Raw genomic sequence first — 19,722 nt, 5'->3', positions numbered from 1 at the left:
CGGTCAAAGTTTTGTTTCTCAAAGTTAAAAGTCAACAAGTTGACTTTCATAACTTTGACCGTTTCAAAACTTTTCAAGCTTTTAAATATGAATCTACATTCATATTTATTTAAATCATATTTAAACAAAAAGCTTAAAGTTTATTTCTATCGACTTATATCTTATTTAAATCATATTTCCTTAGTTAAAACAAATCTTAAATCATCAACAACTAGTATTGTGTTAAGATTTGATTTCCATGCCGCATAGTTATCGCCGTTAAGTTTTTCAGAAGCTAACAATTGAACTATTGAGCTATTCATTCTGAAAAACAAACATACTTTGTTTAGAAACTATAATCTGAATAAACCAATCATTTTAGCAAAACTTTAAATATTATACCCTTTTATTATGTTTTGAAATGATAATTCAAAGGTTCAGAATAACCTCTACCGAGGGGTAGCCGATTACTCGTCCTTTGAATCAAGACAATATTGAACAAATGCTAACTCACAAATATCTTATATTTACTTAGCATTTAGTTACCGTTTACTTTGGTCAAGAATATACTAACTATTTTAGTAATTCTTGTAAGTGTGACCCTCAATTTTCGGTCCTCAGAGATGAGAATCATTATGCTCCCGAAAGTGGAAAGACAATATGAAAACTTATCTAAGAGACCCTATTAAAAATATGGAGTTCGCGGTGTTCTGAATCCTATAATACAACCCTCCAAATGCACGTCGCTCTAGGGCAGACAAACAGACGCATTATAGGAATCTCACGGTGCGACCCAATGGAAGAGACCATGGGATGTATTGTCATATATCTCTCACCCACTTACTATGAACTACATCCCTCATTCACCTTGTTCATAGTCATGCAAATACTCTCTGAATGGAATCCACTCCTATGCACGGTCCAAAGCCTTGCATGAACCTCACGGTGTGAACTCTTGGGGATGTTAGAGTTTAAAAGTACAATACTTTTCGCCAGCTGAAGTGTTCTAAATTTTGGGTAATTTATTTAGGATTTAATTTAGGCTAACTTAAACAAATCCTAAATCTAGGTAAAAACATCCAAGCAAAACATTTATACTGGATGTTAACCTATGATGTCTAGGTGATAAACCAATTTTATTACCTTACATCTCTTACGCATGCTCATAAAATTAGATTAACTAGGCTCAAGAACCGATTACGATCCCTAGGTAGGAGGTGTTCCGTAAATCGTTAACTAAAAATCTCTACTCCTTAGTCATCTTATTTGAGTTGTTGACAAGATTGAATCAGATGAGCCTCTTATAACCTAGTTTTACAAGATATCGACCCAAATCTAATTTTGAAAGATATAGTATTAACCTAAGTGAGCATACACCTTATCTTTATTATAGATTTTAATGTGTAATTCATTTTAAAACAATTATAAAACTTTAAGACAAAACCTATAATCATTCATCTTGAATAACAACAAATTAATATGGTATTTCAATAATTGATTAATTTTGTTAAATCATATTTAATAAAATTAATAAAATTATTTTTAAATTAATCATATTAATTTAACCATTAATTAATCATATTTATTAATTTCCATATTAATTTTCTCAACATGCATGAACATATTAACCTATGGTGGGATTTTAAAACTATGTCATACAATATGCACATGTAATTTTTAGAAATAATTAAACTACATCATATGCAAGAATAATTAAAACACCCTAAAATAGACTGATTTTGGCACTCTAAATTATTACAATAATAATTTGATGAAGTACAATAATCACTTGAAAAACCTTTACATGATCCTTGAGTAGGAAGATGGCATTTACGGGCATAGGCGATTCACATACCATATGTGATCGCTGAGCAAACCATACGCGATCCCTTAGCAAACCATATACGATTGCTGAGCATGTACACGATCGTTTGTAGGTGCCAGCGACATGCGTACCATACGCAATCGCTTAACATGTAAACGATCGATTAAACGCTTAGCGTTACACGTACCTTACGCGATCGCCTAGCGGGTATGTGATCGCTTCTTATGCAAACGATACGCGTACCTTACGCGATCGTTTAACATATAAACGATAATCTTCTTAAAATGATATGCATACCATACGCGATCGTTTAGCTGGTAAGCGATGGAGTTCACTGGCCCAAGTGATGCACATACCATATGCGATTGTTGAGAGAGTGAATGATAGGCTTGATTCATCTCCATTTGAGCTTCAAAACAACATCTTCTTCTTCTCGAATGAATTAATTACAGCCTATACTCAACTCTAATGACTCCAATAAATTACAGACTCTTTGCAAAATTAAATTAAGCCACCAACACGGCTAATTACAAAGATTAAGGTAAATAAACAACTTAATTTAGAGCCAAAACAAAAACTAATCTATATTAGTTCAACCATATCCATTTATCACATAAATTGTAAGATACCCACCATATGCATATGAGTGAAGCTAAGCTTGCTCTAATACCACATGATGGAAAAACCACTAGAGGCATGTTGCAGCGAAAGATATAGATCATGCTTTACTCTATATGCATCTAAACGGTTTAGAAGTTAACATGCACATGCTATGCAATGGTTCTAAGCGAGAAGTAAAAAAAAGGTAAACGAAGAACTTACCTTTTATAGTTTTGGGCTTCTTCTTTGAATTCTTTTCTTTCTCTCCCTGAAATCACGAACAAGGACAACCATCAAGCTGACCTATTATGCTCACGACCAAGAACGAAGTTGTGGGACTCGGTTTTGTGAAGTGAAAAATAGAATGATGTGGGGAGCGTATCGTTTAGGTGTTCTTTCCCAGAGAAAACATCATCTTTTTCTCATTCGGTAATGAGAAGTTTTATATGAAATTTACATGCAAATTACATGTAATTTATTTCATATATGTTCAACACCTAATCTTTTCATTAACTTTTTAATGAAATTAGTGGCTTCAAATTCATAATAATCTTCCACATTTCCCATTAACATTTAGTAATTAAATAATTAGTCAAAGGGGCTTTTTGGTCATTTGACCAATTAAGTCAAAGTCAAACTTTGACTTTTCTTAGTCAAAAGTCAACTTTTTGACTTTTTACTAATTTTCTCATCTTGACTAATTCTAACCTTCCGAGTATGAATCTGCATTCATTTTTCTAAAATTCAAATCATATTTGAATATAAACCCGGTCAAAGTTTTGTTTCTCAAAGTTAAAAGTCAACAAGTTGACTTTCACAACTTTGACCGTTTCAAAACTTTTCAACCTTTTAAATATGAATGTAAATTCATATTTATTTAAATCATATTTACATAAAAAGCTTAAAGTTTATTTCTATCGACTTATATCTTATATATTTGTCGGTTTCTCTCTCTTATCTTAATTCGAACAATTCTAGTTACTTCAACATTCTTGTTCTTAGTTGAATCCATATAAGTTAGTAGAGAAACCTAATGGACCTATAGATCATGGACTCCAACGATTCGAGATTAACTAGATAAACCCTTTTAAACCAAGCTTAATCAACATTCGTTAACTAAAGAGTCATTCCATTAAAGACTCTTAGTTGCACTCACCTCACTATAGATATATTTCTATCCACCTGATATAACCATAATGGGTAAGTCGATCATTCACAGGTTGTTCGTAATCTTGGCTGGGTCAAAATATCGTTTTACCCCCGAGATTACATCTTGCTCCGTAAGACCCACTGATCCACTATTGAACAATTGGTTTAAGGTCCAACCTTTAAACCAGAATCCTTCTCGGGCCAATGAGAAGGTGGGGCCCCTTGTTTAAGACTTCGATTTAGTCCTTAAGGGAAAAACCTATCTACTATCCTAGAAGCGGGTAGGAGTGAATTCCATCTTGCACCCTATGTCCCTAGCTATCCACTCGGTCTTACACCTAAAATGGGAGGCTTATTGGGCCAGTGATGTTGAACTGCCCTCACCTATGCAGATCCAAGGATACTACCGAATGAACAGAAGTTCATAGTTAGCTCAGGATTAAGATCAAGTTACCTAGGTCATCATAAATGAAATAGTCAGTTTATAGTTTACGGTGTTATAACAAAAAGTGACTATTTCGTGGTTCCAGTCTTACGCAAACCATTTACATAGGATGCCCCCACTCTCATGTCTTTACATGAACGATTCAGGATTACATCGTTTGTATTAACTACGGAGCGGACCGCATCCATAGTTTTTATCCAGAATAAGGCGCCCAACCTTATTCATACCCTATAGACTATTTGAGCTATTAACTTGAACTTAATCCATGTTTATGTCTATACATAAAGTTCAAGTGTATTTGACAAACTCATTAAAATAGCCTCGGGACATAAATTTATTGGTTTTAAGATTATAGCATTAAACTATAAAATTTATTGAATCAAATAACAAAGTACGAGTTTTAGGACACAAATTGCTACAGAAAGATTGTCCGTATTTTTGTTAAAACAAGGTTTTTCTTGAGGAGGAACCGATAAAACAATGTTCATCAAGAAAAAAGGATAATGAATTTTTAGTTGCAGAAGTTTACGTGGATGACATCAATTTTGGGGGACATTTAGACTCTTTGATAATGAAAACAAAGTTCAAAATGAGTATGGTAGGGAAGTTAACTTTCTTTCTTGGTTCTAAATTCATCAAAGTGAAACTATAATTTTTTTATCACAAGAAAAAAAAACTCAGTATCTAATTAAGAAATTTGAGCTTGAGCAAGCCAAACATAAGAGAACTCTTGCAGCCACTCATGTCAAGATCTCAAAGGATAATGTTGGTAAAAAGGTGAATGAAATCTTGTATAGAAGCATCATAGGGAGTTTATTATATCTCACTTGACCAGTCGTCCTGATATCTCGTACGTTGTAGGAGTATGTGCAAGATACCAGAAGGATCCTAGGGAGAATCTCATCTCTGATGTGCTAAACGTATTTTAAAGTACATTCTAGGCATAATTGATTTTGACTCGTGGAACTCGTTTGATACTACTGTTGTGTTAGTACGGTACCGTGATACCGATTAGGCTGGTTGTGCAAAAGACAAAAAGAGTACATCAGACGGTTGTTTCTTTCTAGGGAACGATCTCATAGTGCGTGGTTCAATACGAAACAAAACTGCATTTCTGTATCCACTGTTGAGGGAATATATATAACTGCTAGAAGTATCTGCACACAATTACTGTGGATGAAACAAATGCTCAAGGAATATGATCTTTATCAAGACACAATGATTGTATATTGTAATAATATGAGCGTCATTAATATATCGAGAAATCTGGTTCAGCATAACGGGACTAAACATATAGATATTCGTCATCAGTCCATTAGAGAGCTTGTTGAAACGAAGGTAATTTCTCTTGAGCATGTACAAAGTTTAGTTCAATTAGTTGATATACTGACTAACCCGTTAAAGGCCTCGTTATTTGAAAATCTTCTCGTTGGACTGGGCGCTTGCAAACCAACGTTGTAGTAATTAATAGTTTTTGGGCTTGTTGAAGGGGAGATGTGGGCCCATTGGTTATTACCTGGGTCAGAAGGAAGTTGTTTGAATTTCAACGGGCAACATTCATTTCAGGTGCTTTTATCTCCCTCGCACGATTCGACTTCAGCCTTCACGTTGCTTCTTGTATTTGTGGTCTATAACTCTTCTTTGGTCATCAATGGTGTTAACAAGGAAGAATCAGTATCGATTAGCTGTACCCACCGTGAATCTGTCAACTAGTTCTGCAACCTTCATTGAAACCTCCGAGAATCAAGATGATCATAGCAAGAAACCCATTCCGACGGTTGCGATATCTTCAAGAAATCCCTAAGTCGTCCTCATCTGAATCTTCAAAATCTATCCAAGGAGCCAATGCTGGTGCACCAGGTACGAACGCTTCTCCCTCTCAGTTTCATATCATTCCTGCTACTAGGTGTGGTGGAGATTCTCAATGTTTTACTCTCCTTGACGCCAAACGGAAGTTTAGGGCTCAAATCTCTAAGTCCATTGAGACTGTTAATGTTGACTACGATTCCTCTGAGGATGATAATGTTGAACTGGCTGATGTGTTGCAACGTAAGTTCGACACTACGACTACCACTGTGTCTAAACCGAGCATGGGCGAATCGTCCAAGAAACCTAGATTGACTAAGATGTATACTGTAAAGGAGCTCTACCATTAATTGTTTGATTATGATCATGACATGTATGTCTCTAAAAGTTCTTCTGGTGCAAGTCACTCTGCTTCTCTCTGAATGGGTGTTGGTCATACCAGTCCAAAGCAAACTGTGAATTTGGTCATAAATGATTTATTGAAGGACTTTGAGGGACCCTCAGAAGCTATGTGAAGCACACCTCATAATGTACCGGTTTCTGAATCTTTTCCGGAGTGTAATGTTGAGTTGACATCTGAAGTATTGTCTTCACAGCCTCCTGTGTCGACTATCCATACTGAAGCTGGTGAGACTTCTGCAGATTTGCTTCCTTGTAGTCATCATCTCCATCGAAAAAAGTGGTTGATGATAGTGCTGCTCTTGCCAAGAAGCAGGCTAAGTCGTGTTATCGCCCTTCATCTAAGGGGAGAAACGTCATCACTACTAAAGTTGAGCATCGTAAGCTTCCTCCTAATCACTATTGATGGGATATCATTCCATTTTAAAGAGTGTTTCTTCAAATGGAAATATGTTGTTCATTGTTGTCTAGTTGATGAATCTGTGATTTCCGACCAACATCGTCTGTGCTTCGCTGTTATTGTGTTGATTACCAAAGCTGGGCTATTGTCTACAGTGACGAACCTTGGGCTGTTTTATCCAAAGCTAGTCTAAGAATTCTTTGTCAATTTGCCAACAAACTTAAATGAACCCGGAACCTCTGATTTTTGGAAGGTACACATGCGTGGTAAGTGTTTTGATGTGTCTCCTACCTTGTTGAACTCTTTCTTGAATGTGTCTTTACCTACTGGATACGTGGCTATTCTGCCTTCTTCCGAATAGAGGAATTTTAAGAGCATGGCCCACTGACTGGCAGTTTCCCATGATCAAGCTCAGTGTGAAGTATGCTATTCTTTACAAGATTTGGATTGCAAATTGGTACGCGTATACTCATATGGGCACCATCTCGACTTCTCTTACTCAGTTGATATATATGATTTGGCACTAGTGCCCCAGTTAATGCGGGTGAATTGATATTTTAACAAATTCTCATACATGTTGACACCTACGGAAGCAACATCTCGATCTACTTTCCTCGACTAGTCACTAGTTTTCTCCTCGCTTAGCACCCGAATATTATCACAAATGATGAGGTTGTCGATCTGGCTCCAAATGTATGATCTTTATGGAAGATATGATTTGTAAGATTCATTTTTTATCGTTCTTTGCGGAAGAAATATATAGGGTTTGTGAGATTCTAACGGCTTGCGAAAAAGCAGTTTGAAAGTTGAAACATAAGTTGCAACTCAATCAAGAAGTGTTGATTGCAGTAAGTTTTTCGGTGTGAATCATCTTACTGTGCGTAACATTAATTTTTAGGAAACCATATAGTACATACCATCCGTGAGAAGAACATGTATGAAGAAAGATTATATAGTGGGGATGATTGGATGATTAATGAGAAACTTGATCAAGGAAAAGATCTTCATCGTTGAAACTATTAATCAGATAAACAAGAACACTAATTAAGGGGAAGATTTTAATAGACTAATTAAATATTAGATTTAGTTGTGATATGTCTTTACATTCCATGACAATTACCACTACTGTATAGAGTGAGAGTGACATTGTAAACTCTACCGATTATCATAAGATTGTACTTATGATCAATTATTAAATTAATAAAATCCCCAATCTCAAGTACAGTGTCATCGAATAAGGTTAACAATGTCATGTGTTATTATTGTCCTTACTATTTGTGTTTTTTGTTGTATCTTATGTTGTTAAGAGCATAACATATCTCCATCTACAGTTGTTCACTGTTTCGTTGTGTTTTCATATTAGATTGTATTAAATGTAAAATCTAATATATATAGCTTAACAATAAATTTCATTTCGCAATCCACAAATATTATGTATAAATTCAAGAAAAAATTAACGAAGAATACACCAAAGACATACATATAATAAAATCACCCAAATTAAAACAATCACCATATTTGAATGAAATTTTAAATACCTAAAAAATTATGGAGAAAATTCTAGTGAATTTTTAGCATGAATCGATATCAATTTTTAAATATTTTTCAAATTGGTAGAGACTCATGCTGATAACATGTTATGAAATAAGAATAAATAAACAAAACAAAAGAGAAAAAGTAGAAAAAAGAGAAAGTAAAGGATAATGATTGGACTCAACTGTGTCGTGTGTATTACAAAGTCATCATATATACCACTATTTATACCGTATGTCATGGTATAAGTTACAATATGTAAATCAATAAGATGTATGTTATACCATGGGATTGAAGAAGAGCTTTATGGAAATTGGTAACCTATATTGGTTAATTATAAATATTTACATTTATAGTCTATTATATATTATATTGATAATATTATTAATTTATTTTTTAATCCGATTTATGTTAAAGAAACAAATTATTTTAAATAGCAAATAGTTGAAAGGTTTTATAAATATAACAAAATTTCATTATCTATCAAAGATAAATAATGATAGACGTAATAGAAAATTATAAACATTCCTGTTTTGTTATATTTATAAATATTTTAGTTTGTATTAATAAAAAACCTATAGAATACTATCACGGATGATTGTTGGCATTGACTGCTGTCATATATCAAAAGATGAGTCTGAATTGACAATTTAAGTACATTAAAGAAGTATTTCAAAAGTAGGACCATGAAAACAAATCTTTATTTCGATGGGAATTTTATACGTAATTTACTCCAAATATAATTTTTAAAGCCACACATATGACTATATATATAATATTATTTATTTCATCGTTCAACTCAGACCCACCTTCAACAATATTATTTATTTCGAAGCAGATTGAATAGTTTGCATATGGCTATCAACTGCATCAACCACTTGTTTCACTTGCAACGAGGCATGAACATTTGCCCTAAATCTTTCCATGGCTGGAGGAGGCAAGCATAGACTTAACGCAGTTCCCTTTTCTCCATTTCTATTCATGAAAGGTACACAAAAGCTTACCAAACCTCGTGTAATTCTGGCCCCTGTGGTTGTAGGTCCTCCAAAAATGGCCTTTCCCCATCCAAAGTCCACGTTTTCAACCCCAATTCTCGTTAGGTCTGACATCATAAATGATCCAACTACAGTGAAATAGGGTCGTCCTTTAATCACCATAAGATCCACCGTAGACTTTATGTACTCCATCGTTGCCTTAGCCTTGGCCTTCCTAATCAAGTCTACAGCATAACCAAGTGGGTTCCCACAAAGCTTCGCAGCGGTGGTGATTACTGCAGGAACAACTACCGCATTACCATAATACCCTAATGGTATGTCGATCTTCGAGCGTAGATTCATTACGCAAAGAAACCGCACTTCCTCCTCTGGCTTAAATTGAAGGGCTATGGTACGGAGGCGCCAAACATAGGCAGTGAGGACCTCGAAGGAAGGGCAATCGTGAAGGTGGGCTGGCAAAGTTTGGCGAAGGGTGGAGATTTGAAGTTGGCTAAAGAAGAATAATTGATCGATCTTGCTATTGACTGGAATGAGGCCGCTCTTCATGTCGACTACTTGGTCGTATTCATAGTGGCGAAAAGTGATTCTGGGAGGGTCTCTTGCGGTTAAGAGAGCTCTTTGCCATACTGGTAAAATAGATGGAGCAAAAGCTCCACGAGCTATCTCCGCTGTAGCCTTCATGAATTGGACAATACCAAAACCATCTGCCATAGTATGATTGAAACAAAGACCAAAAATGAAACCTCCACACTTGAGTCGTGTCACCTGCATGACCACTAAAGCGTCTCAGAAGAAAAATTAAAGGGCAAACTAGCAGCTTGGTGTTTTATTTAGGCTAACTTTTACTTTCATACATTGTTTTGTTTCTTTAAGAAAATAGATTAAGGACAAAAGGAATAAAATTTTTTAGTTTCATTATCTATTTTCTAATCATGTTTTCAAAACTCTGCAAGCACTTGTTTTTCCGAATTTAGGACTTATTTTTTCTTTCAAGAATTTAGCTAATAACTCAAATATCATATTATGTAAAACGTGTGTTGAGAATCCTATACATTGAAGAAGACTAAAGAATCTTAAACTTTTTATAAAATAAATAGAACCCGTACTATCAAATAAAAGCAATCATACAATTTGAAAAGTAAAACAAAATATGATTTCCAAAACCAAGCTTTAAGTGTTATAAATTACATTTTCCCCTACAAATAAAAAAGCATAACATAAAACGACCGACAAATATGATATACCTGAATGAGCAATAATGGAGAATTGAGGACTTCATCAGAATTTAAAGCGTTATGTATAATATTGTTCTGCATGCTTGAAAGTGAATATGGAAGAGTATCCCAAAATTTTTCTAAGCTCACATCTGCATCCGCTTCAATAAACAAGATTCCTTCACCTGTACATTCAACAAAAAGCTTTCTACCTGGCCCTTCTCTCAATCTTCCTGCTAAAGGATAGTAGAACACCAACGCCTTTCCAATTGCTTCCTTTATTACCTGTTTTTTGATATGTGTATTTAATATAATTAATATGATATACCATACATGGCTTACTTCTTTATCTAATTGTCATCTGGCAAGATAGAAAATCTCACATGAGTTATTTTTCTCATTCTCATCTTCTGAGATAGAACCTCATGTATGTTTAATATAATTAATTTGATATACGATCACAAAACATAGTGGACATAAAGAGTACACCATCTTAAAAGACTTGTTGAACACAAATTTTTTAAGTCGACCGATTGGTTGTGAGATATATTTACATGCGATATTAGAGCTGGAAGGTCGAATCTAGACAAGTAAGAGAAAAATTAATTGGCTATGAAAGATGTTAATTTAATGAAGACATGTCTATGTAGGCTGGCTGATTCTTTTTTCATCCTACTTTTCTTAAAAACAAAAATTTTAAAATTGTGTAAACAAAGAGACAATCATGTTGTTATGAACCACACATTAGAAATATGAGAAGACCTGACGGTACAAATACAATATGTGAAGTATATATTTTGGTCATTTCATCGTGAAATATTGACCGTGATATGGCATTTCATGTAATTATCGATTCTTTACCTTCACTGGATCTCTTCCCTCCAAACTTGGATTATGGGGATAGATATTTACGAATGGCAATTGAAGCCTTAAGCTTTGTTGATCATCCACATCAGAAAGTTGTTTAAATTCATAGGGTGTAGGATTTGCTGGTGCAATCAATTCTGGTTGGCATTTTCGTACGTGAAAAGAGAAGTCGATGGTTTGCATTGTTTCCATTTGAAAAAAGGGTGAGTTAAGAGAGGAGAGTTGATATTGAAAGAGAATTTTGTATGAGAATGTGAAGGGATGGAACGTATATAAAGATATGAGTGAAGTTACTAAAGGGGAAAGAAAGAAACGTAGAAGTAAATTACGTAATTTTGAAATCTTATCTTCCATATTTTTCATTGTTAATAACTTTTGAATGGTGATTAAAATAATTTTCTCGCTTAATCCAATTACGTTTTGAAATTTTCAATTCACTTAAAACCTTTATGACAATTGTTCACACGGAATTTCTAGAGAAATGTAATTTTTGGAATTGAACTTTTGTATATTGATTATGCACTAGAAGAAATTTGGCCTTTAATGTCGGTTTTAAACCGACATTATAGGCAAAATTTCTTCACTACAAGAAGTGGAGCGACTCCCGATGCATAAAAACGTCGACGTAAGTGTTAATAATGTCGAGAACTAACTTCCACAGTTCCGACAGCAGTTATGCGTCAGGAATAACTATTCCTTACGTTTATATATTCGGTGTCATTCATGCGTCGGTAATAACCATCCCCGATGTGATGTTTGCACCATATTTTCCACATATGTAATGCGTCGAAAAATATTTTAAATATGTAATTTTTTATTTTTTTGAAATATTTTCCTATAAGTTTTTTTCGTAAAATATTTGCATTCGTTATCGATTCAATTAAAGAAAATTTAAAATAAATTAGTAAATTACAAAATACAAACAAAAATTCAACAAAAAATTAAATCTTCATAATACAAAGAAATTCAAGAAATGTAATAAAGTTCATAATACAAATAAAAAATATTCCTCGTTAAAAAAAGCACAAAGAAAATCGTATGTCTTTTAACGAGCCTCATATGCCATTCTACACCACAGGTCCTACAATTATACAAAAGTGGCTACGTTTGGTACATATATATGCATATCATCACTGAATACTGTAATTTCAAAAACTTAAGAATAATGGAAATATATATACGTATCGCAAAGCTAAAGATAATGTTGTGGTCCTTACTGTGCCCGACTCATGTCTTCTATGAACTTTCACATTCATTCCACTTTTGAAGCTAACGCATCGTGATTTCTTGTTTGTTCTTCAATCCGTTGCACAGCTTGATCAAGCTTAGTCCATAATTGGAGCTCTACCGTGGACTACAAACATGAGGTCGTGGAACTACTCACACTGGCCGTCTTGTGGGCCTTAGACTTAGGTCCCCAACCAAGGCCTTTTGAGTAGTCCAATCGTCTATCCAACGCCATCTCGCATATCTTGTCCCCAGAGAGTGGCTAAGTACCCACTGAGGTAAGCTAGGACTGAAGTTCCAGCATTCGATTCTACAACAAATTTAGAAACTATCTTAGTAAGTAAAAAATATATTATTAAAGAAGACAAAAAGGGTAGAAGTATTGCTTGGATAGCTTACATGCGGATCCTCCGTGGTATGCGACATGAACGTCCCGTCTCGAATGCGTGTTTGCCGGAACAACTAGAAAACGGTCCCATAAAATGTATTCCCTAGATATCAAATAGTTCAACCTCTAAGATATGTTGTTTTAGTATTTCATTGAGATGGGAAATATTTTCAGTTCTCCACCATCGGTCACAATTGACCATGAAGATCCTCGCATCTTGAAACATAGTAGGTCAGAAATACCCATTCTACAAAACTTAGTAGCCGTCTCTTGTTCGTCGAAGTTTTCTCTATAAGGTGCATCATTACACCTGGTGAGTATTTCTATTGCATAATATTCAGAAAGGAATCTTCTTAATTTGTCATATGGTTCCAATTTGTATAGATATAGCTCATTCCATTAATAGAAATTCAAGATTTTTTTATGTTGCTCTACACCGTCAGAAGAAAAGGTGTCAAAATAATAGAGGACATCTCTAGATGCAACAACTAGCGAGTCAGGAGAGTATCTTTCAAAGAAAGAAACCAACATCAGCAGATAGGTAGCATCTCCCGACACCTACATAACATGATGTTCGGTGATTGGCCAAACTCCCGAAGTATACCATGTTGTGTCGGGCAAAAAGAAATCTCGATGTTTAACTTTTTGCTCGACGCCTTAAAACATTAATACATGTTTCAATTGCATTGTAGTTTTCAGGACCATCGAAGAACTTCAACACGTCAACGACACTAAATTTGACTTCCTGGTCATTGACTCGCATCTTCAATTTCCCTTAGTGGACATCAGTTAGGGTGCGAACTATAGATAGGAATGGTTGACCAAAATTGATAGTTACCTCTTGATCAGTCTCATAATCTAAGATAATGAAGTCTGTAAGATATGTAAACTTATCCACCTTTACTAGCATGTCTTCAATCTTGCTTTTAGGACGCGCAATGGATTTGCCTACCTATTGGAGTACTGCAATAGTTGGTTTTTTCGTTTCTATTCCCTATTTCGTAAAAATAGATTATGACATCAGATTAATACTTCATCCAAGGTCGCATAGTGCAGGACCAAGATCCATGGTACCTTGAAGCTTCCAAGATCTGTCGTCTTCTCTGGGAACTCTTTCTTGAAGACTTCACGTGTTTCTTGCATTGAAGCCATAATTTTGTACTCATTCAACCTTTGCTTCTATCTTTTAAAAATTTGACATATGATGGCATTTGCTCTAACACATCCATGAACAGGATGTTGATTTAAAGCTGCTTCAACATGTGCATAAACTTTTTAAGTTGTTTGTTCATTGCCTTTCTTCTTTAGGTGACTTGGAAATAGAGGAGGCGACAACAAATTAGAGGATGACGCCTGTTTGGACGTCTCTATGCATTTTGAATCTTGCCTGGTAGTCTTCACTTTCTTGTTTTTTTGCACATCTTTATTCTGTAAGGAAGAAAGATAATTAGTTAAAGATGTGGCAAGAGGAGAAGTATTAGTACTGGATAAGTAGTCATTCATGGTATTGGAGGAAGAAGTAGATGAACTACATTCTTGATCTTGTTCGTGGATGGTAGGTTCCTTTCACTTTTCAGTGTCACAAATTGACACTGGTCTTTTCTAGATTCCCCCGCCAGATTTGGCATTTCAGTACTGCTAGGGAGGGATCCTCTCGATCCTTCGAAGATGCCACTAACTGTCTACCTCATTTGTATCTCTAGATTGCATATTATAACGACTTAACTCTGCAGAAGGGCATTATTCTTCTACGTGTATTCTTGGAGGAGGTTTTTCATTGATAATGATGAAGAAGAAGCAGTATAGGCTTCCTGCTACTGAGGTGGATGATTGTGTGGCATGTCATTATGGTCTCCTTAGTAATAGCCAAGTGCTTTACCACGTCCTCCATCATCGCCACCCTGTTGCCCTTGCTATTATTAGTTAAATCCTCCCAATCCAAAGTTGGGGTGGTTTCTTTAACCAGGATTATAAGTGACGGAGTACGGGTTAATCCTTATAAATGCGATGGTCTCCATGTTTCTTGGGCATGCGTCAGTATTGTGAGGACCAACGCATATCACGCATCCAATGTCCTCTATTTGTTTTACCGTTTGAACTAAACTTCCTGCAGTCTTCACTTGCGTTAATGTCATAGATTGCAGTAGGTTATTCATAGCAGTCATCTGGAATTGCAGCGCCATAATTTCATTTTTATGAAAGCCTTCTTCTTTTTCTTCCCTCCTTCCCCGGCGAGAGCTGAAGTCGTTATCTTTTCATTCTTGATTATTGTTGATCATTATGTCCAGCGTCCCCTTACTCTTGTTATAAGCACTTCTAAATGTTCCTCGCACAACACAACATTAGCAATCTGTTGTATCGTCTTGTTAATCCCATCATAAAAGACTTCCATTAGAATGCATTTAGATATACCATGATAGGGGCATGCCTTCACCAAGCGCTTGTACCTGCTCCGCACGTCATGCAGGTTATCTCTTTGCTTTTTTCAAAAGTTCATTATGTCCCTCCATCTTTTTGTATTCTCATGGGGTGAAAAGAACTTCTTCATGAATTTTTTAATCAACTGTTCTCAAGTTCATACCTCCTTAGCTTCTAGTGATCTGACCCATCTCTTCGCCTCATCCCTCAGAGTAACTAGGAAACATGTGAAAAGGAGCTCCTCTTGCCAGAATATGAAATGAGGTATATACATTGTAGAAACTCTTGTTGTGGTTATCTGGATCTTCACTCGGGTATCCCTAAATTGGTCAGCATTATGGATCATTTGCAACATGACTAGCTTAATCTTAAATATAGCATTGTCGCTAAATACAAGGTAGCCTACACTGAGATGAAAATCTTACGAACTTGGCAATGCATATATTTTGATAGGTCTGCTCAGGGCATGGGCTATGAGGATGGGATTGTCTTGTCCTGGGCAGCATTATTGTTCAAAGGAACTTCATTGTTATTTGCCATTCTATATGGTTCTTGTTGCCTTTGTCTTCTATCTCTTCTTCTTTGTCGGAAAGTTCGCTTAATCTCAAGGTTAAATACAAATTTTGAATGCTCTACGTGATTCATAAACTTGTTCACCTACTCTTTGGGTAAACACACAATTTCGTTGAGATTAAACTTTCTTGTATGTTTTCGTGTATATATTATAATTTGGCTCTATGTGTGCGATTGGATTAGGTCTCTAGGCTAGGCTCATGCAATAAAAGGTCCTGACTCCTACCTATGCATTTTTAACTCTAAAGATGCATCGTGTACAAACAAGTTTTTGTCTCTATTGCATTCTAATATCATGGTAGTGGTGGTTTGTGGAATATGAACTCGAGTGTATGTTGGCGATATAGATGCAAGAATGTTAAGGTAATTAGGTGCAATGTAAAGGTAGTTAATCCATAAAGACGATAAAAGCATGTATTAACTTCAAATTTAAAGCGAGCAACCTCTTGGTTCTTTCTCCATGCTTTCTCGTCTTTCGAGATCCAAATACTTGAAGTTAAGAGATTATTCATATCTCATCTATCTAACTAAATTATATGTAGCCCATCCCATATTAAGGCCAGCAATCTCTTGGTGCCTTATCGTTACACACACCTGCATTTCTGATATGTATGTTATGGATAAAGTCAGCGACAAGAATGTATTGTCACATTCTTTTCGTCGTTCGTTTAGTTTAATTCAAGTTGTCATCTTGTCAAGTGACAACAATCATTGCTTCGTTATTTCTCTCAAATAGGGTGAGGTATTAATTGCAACATTTAACTGAAAAAGATAACTAATGCAAATATCCAGATTCTCTAATACTGATTACGCCTTATGTCATTTCCCTTTTACATAGAAATAATGTCATGAATAGATAAAGAAATGGGAGAATGGAAAAAGAAGGAAATTGAATTCAAAATTAAAACTTTAGGCCTTTTGGCCATGATTTTCAAATTACAAATACAATATAAAAACAAGTTACAACTAGAAGTAGAAGGAAGTGATTTGAGCCTCTAACTATGATTTCTCATACTCATTAGCTCTATTTTCTACCTATTACACTGAGAGGAAATGTGGAAGGGGATTTTTCTCAACTCTATTATAAGCTCATCTAAAACACATAATGAAAATGAAGGAAGAAGTAAGTTTAATATCAAAAATTTTCGCACATGTCTTCTGAAGAGACAACCTTCTATATAGGCAAAGACTGACAGGACTTATCATCGTGTTAGCTTCAATAATTATCTGATAAAGCTGCTATGCGCTAGAAATGCCCCTTTCATACTTTTGTGACATTTGGATCAAACATTTTGTCTTCTAGCGACATGAATCGCCTAGCTTCAACCTTCTAATCGCCTGGTGATCATGTGTCTTCTTGCCTGACATTTCTCGCTCAGCTACTCTTTTCTTCTTTGATTCAAATATTGCATTAAGACATGAAAGTCGTGATAAACAGGCATAAAACTCTTTTGTTACTTGTAATGCATATTTGTCGCATTTTATCTATTTAGCTACGCGTTTTCTTTCTTTTTCTCGCATTAAGACTTCATTATTCTATCTAAAAGGTCATAATAACTTATATTTCTTCAAGTTATTATACCTCCAAATTTAGAATAATGCTTATCATCAAGCAACAATCCATAGTCCTAAAGTTTCCTTCCTAATTCTGGAGATTTCTCTAAACTTTTAATAATGTGATTTAAATCCACTTGCATTCTAGAAAACTCATTCCCTTATCGGGTACTTCCTACTTGTGAAAATATTTCTAGCTTCTAAACGCGGCATGTAACACCCAAAAAATTTCGAGGCATTTTTCTCAACATTATCTTATGTTATTAAGATTTTATTTTGTTGGACGTTATGTTATTTGATTTTTGGTGAGAAAGAGAAAAGAAAAAGGAAAAAGATATTATTAATAATAATATAATATAATATAATATGATTTTTATAGGGATCTTTTCAAAAATATAAAAAAGCGATAAAGTATTTACACTGCATAGAACAATTTCGAAAATAAAAAGACCTAGAGGCCCACCGTATAAAATATAAAAAATGTCCCGTCAACTATGTCGTTAACAACACGTGCATAATATATTTGTGATTGTTTAGATTTGGCTATTGTTTGGTACACGATCGTTTAGATATGGCTACAATTTATTTTTCAATTCTATCGTTTAATTTTGTTACATGATCATTTAATTTGGTTATGTTTAAATTTGGTTACACGATCGTTTAGATTTGGATTTGGCTATTGTTTAGTGTACGATCGTTTAGATAAGGCTATAATTTATTTTTTCAATTCTATCATTTAATTTTGTTACACGATCGTTTAATTTGGTTACACGATCGTTTATTTTTTTTATACGATCGTTTATATTTGTGTACACGATCGTTTAGATTTGGCTACACGATCGTTTAGATTTGGCTAAACGATTTTTTTAAATTTTTTTACTATACGATCGTTTATTTTTTTTAAACGATCGTTTTGATTTTTCTACATGATCGTTTAGATTTGACTAAATGATTTTTTAATTCTTTTGGTACACGATCGTTTAGATTTGTCTACCGATAGTTTATTTTTTTTTACAAGATCGTTTACATTTGGTTAGCTCAATCTAAATGATTCTTTTCAAGATATTTTTTATACACGTTTTTTTAGATTTGCTATTTTTTTATACACGGTCGTTTAGATTTGATTATCCAAATTCAAACAACGTAAAAAAAAGAAGAGGAAAAGAAGAAAGATAATTGAAAGAAATCACAGCGAAAAAAATAAAGAAAAAGAAGAAAGATGATGGAAAGATTAAACGACATAAAAAAGGAATCAGAAAAGAAAAAAAATGGAGAAAATATTAAACGATGTAAAAAAGAATCAAAAAAGAAGAAAAGAAATTGAAAGAAATCGCAAAATCAGAAAAGAAAAAAGACGATGGAAAGAAATTACAACAAAAAAAAAGAAGAAAAGAAGAAAGACGATGGAAAGATTTAACGACGTAAAAAAAAGAATTGAAAAATAAGAAAGATTATGGAAAGAAATCGCAGAAAAAAAAAGAGAGAAGAAAACAAGAAAGACGATGAAAGAAATCGTAGGAGGAAGAATATAAAAGAAATCACAAGAGGAAGAAGACGATTTCATCACGAGGAAGAGAAAAAGATGAAAGGGCAAACCTGGAATATTTAGAAAATGGTTAACTTTATGGGTTTTGTTACACGAGCTGTAAATACTTTGCTATTTTGTTACATGTATGTAAGTTTTCCATTTTTATATTATTATTATTATTATTATTATAAAAAAGGGTTGAAATGCGTGCTAACCCCTTTCTTTCTTCTTCTTCGTAAAGCTACAGCTGCCGCCCTATATTATTTTTTTTCTTCTTTTCATTCTTTTCTTCTTTTCGATCAACTTCTCCACCGCATTTTTGCCTAAGCCGAACATCAACCACCGTTACGTTTTCATCAACCCAAGCTGCCGCGTCCTTGTTTCGTCAAGCTGAGTCGACCCTTGCCATTTCATCTGCACACCAGATTTGAGTTCGTCTTCCCGTCGTTCTTGTCTACCTCCATTAGTCGCACACCATTCAAGCACAGTCGGAGCCACAACCGCCCAGTTCTTTCTTGCACGTCATCGCCCAACTCGTTTGGTGCATTGCCGCTTCTACCTCGTTCCGAGTTTGGTGGTAAGGATAAAATTATAGGTTTTGTGGCTGTTATCATGGCTATTTTAAGTGTAAATGTTGGAATAAAATAGTGGATTAATTGGTTGAATTACTATTAAATCCTTGAAGGTGTTAGCGCTCGAATCTTTAAATTTCCAACAAGTTTGGTTAGAATTCGACTCCACATTACTTGGGTAAGTTGCGGAATTTACATTTGGGTGAATTGGCTGGGTGAATTTGTTTGAGTTGTTTTTGAGTTCTTATGT

At 34.7% G+C, this 19,722-nt stretch overlaps 1 protein-coding gene across 1 annotated transcript; it reads right to left on the bottom strand.

Moving 5' to 3' along the window:
* Positions 1 to 8,815: 8,815 nt before the first annotated feature.
* Positions 8,816 to 11,610, bottom strand: LOC103501108 (benzyl alcohol O-benzoyltransferase). Its single transcript, XM_008464599.3, has 3 exons — positions 11,207 to 11,610; positions 10,376 to 10,630; positions 8,816 to 9,896 (listed from the first exon to the last, which is right to left on the bottom strand). Exons 1-3 carry the CDS (start codon positions 11,573 to 11,575, stop codon positions 8,961 to 8,963), a joined length of 1,560 nt encoding a protein of 519 aa, XP_008462821.2. The 5' UTR covers positions 11,576 to 11,610; the 3' UTR covers positions 8,816 to 8,960.
* Positions 11,611 to 19,722: the final 8,112 nt, after the last annotated feature.

Source organism: Cucumis melo, chromosome 11 (assembly GCF_025177605.1).
Source record: "Cucumis melo cultivar AY chromosome 11, USDA_Cmelo_AY_1.0, whole genome shotgun sequence".
NCBI classification, from domain to species: domain Eukaryota; kingdom Viridiplantae; phylum Streptophyta; class Magnoliopsida; order Cucurbitales; family Cucurbitaceae; genus Cucumis; species Cucumis melo.
Note: the sequence above shows the minus strand (reverse complement) of the source record. Positions and strands in the feature narration are given on the sequence as shown.

What these genes read in the sequence shown, in the direction of transcription:
- LOC103501108 (XM_008464599.3), bottom strand. Translation starts at nt 11,575, where the DNA reads ATGAAAAATATGGAAGATAAGATTTCAAAATTACGTAATTTACTTCTA. An exon ending in AGGGAAGAGATCCAGTGAAG is followed by an intron (nt 10,631 to 11,206) that starts GTAAAGAATCGA and finishes ATCAAAAAACAG; the next exon opens with GTAATAAAGGAAGCAATTGG. An exon ending in CTCCATTATTGCTCATTCAG is followed by an intron (nt 9,897 to 10,375) that starts GTATATCATATT and finishes GTGGTCATGCAG; the next exon opens with GTGACACGACTCAAGTGTGG.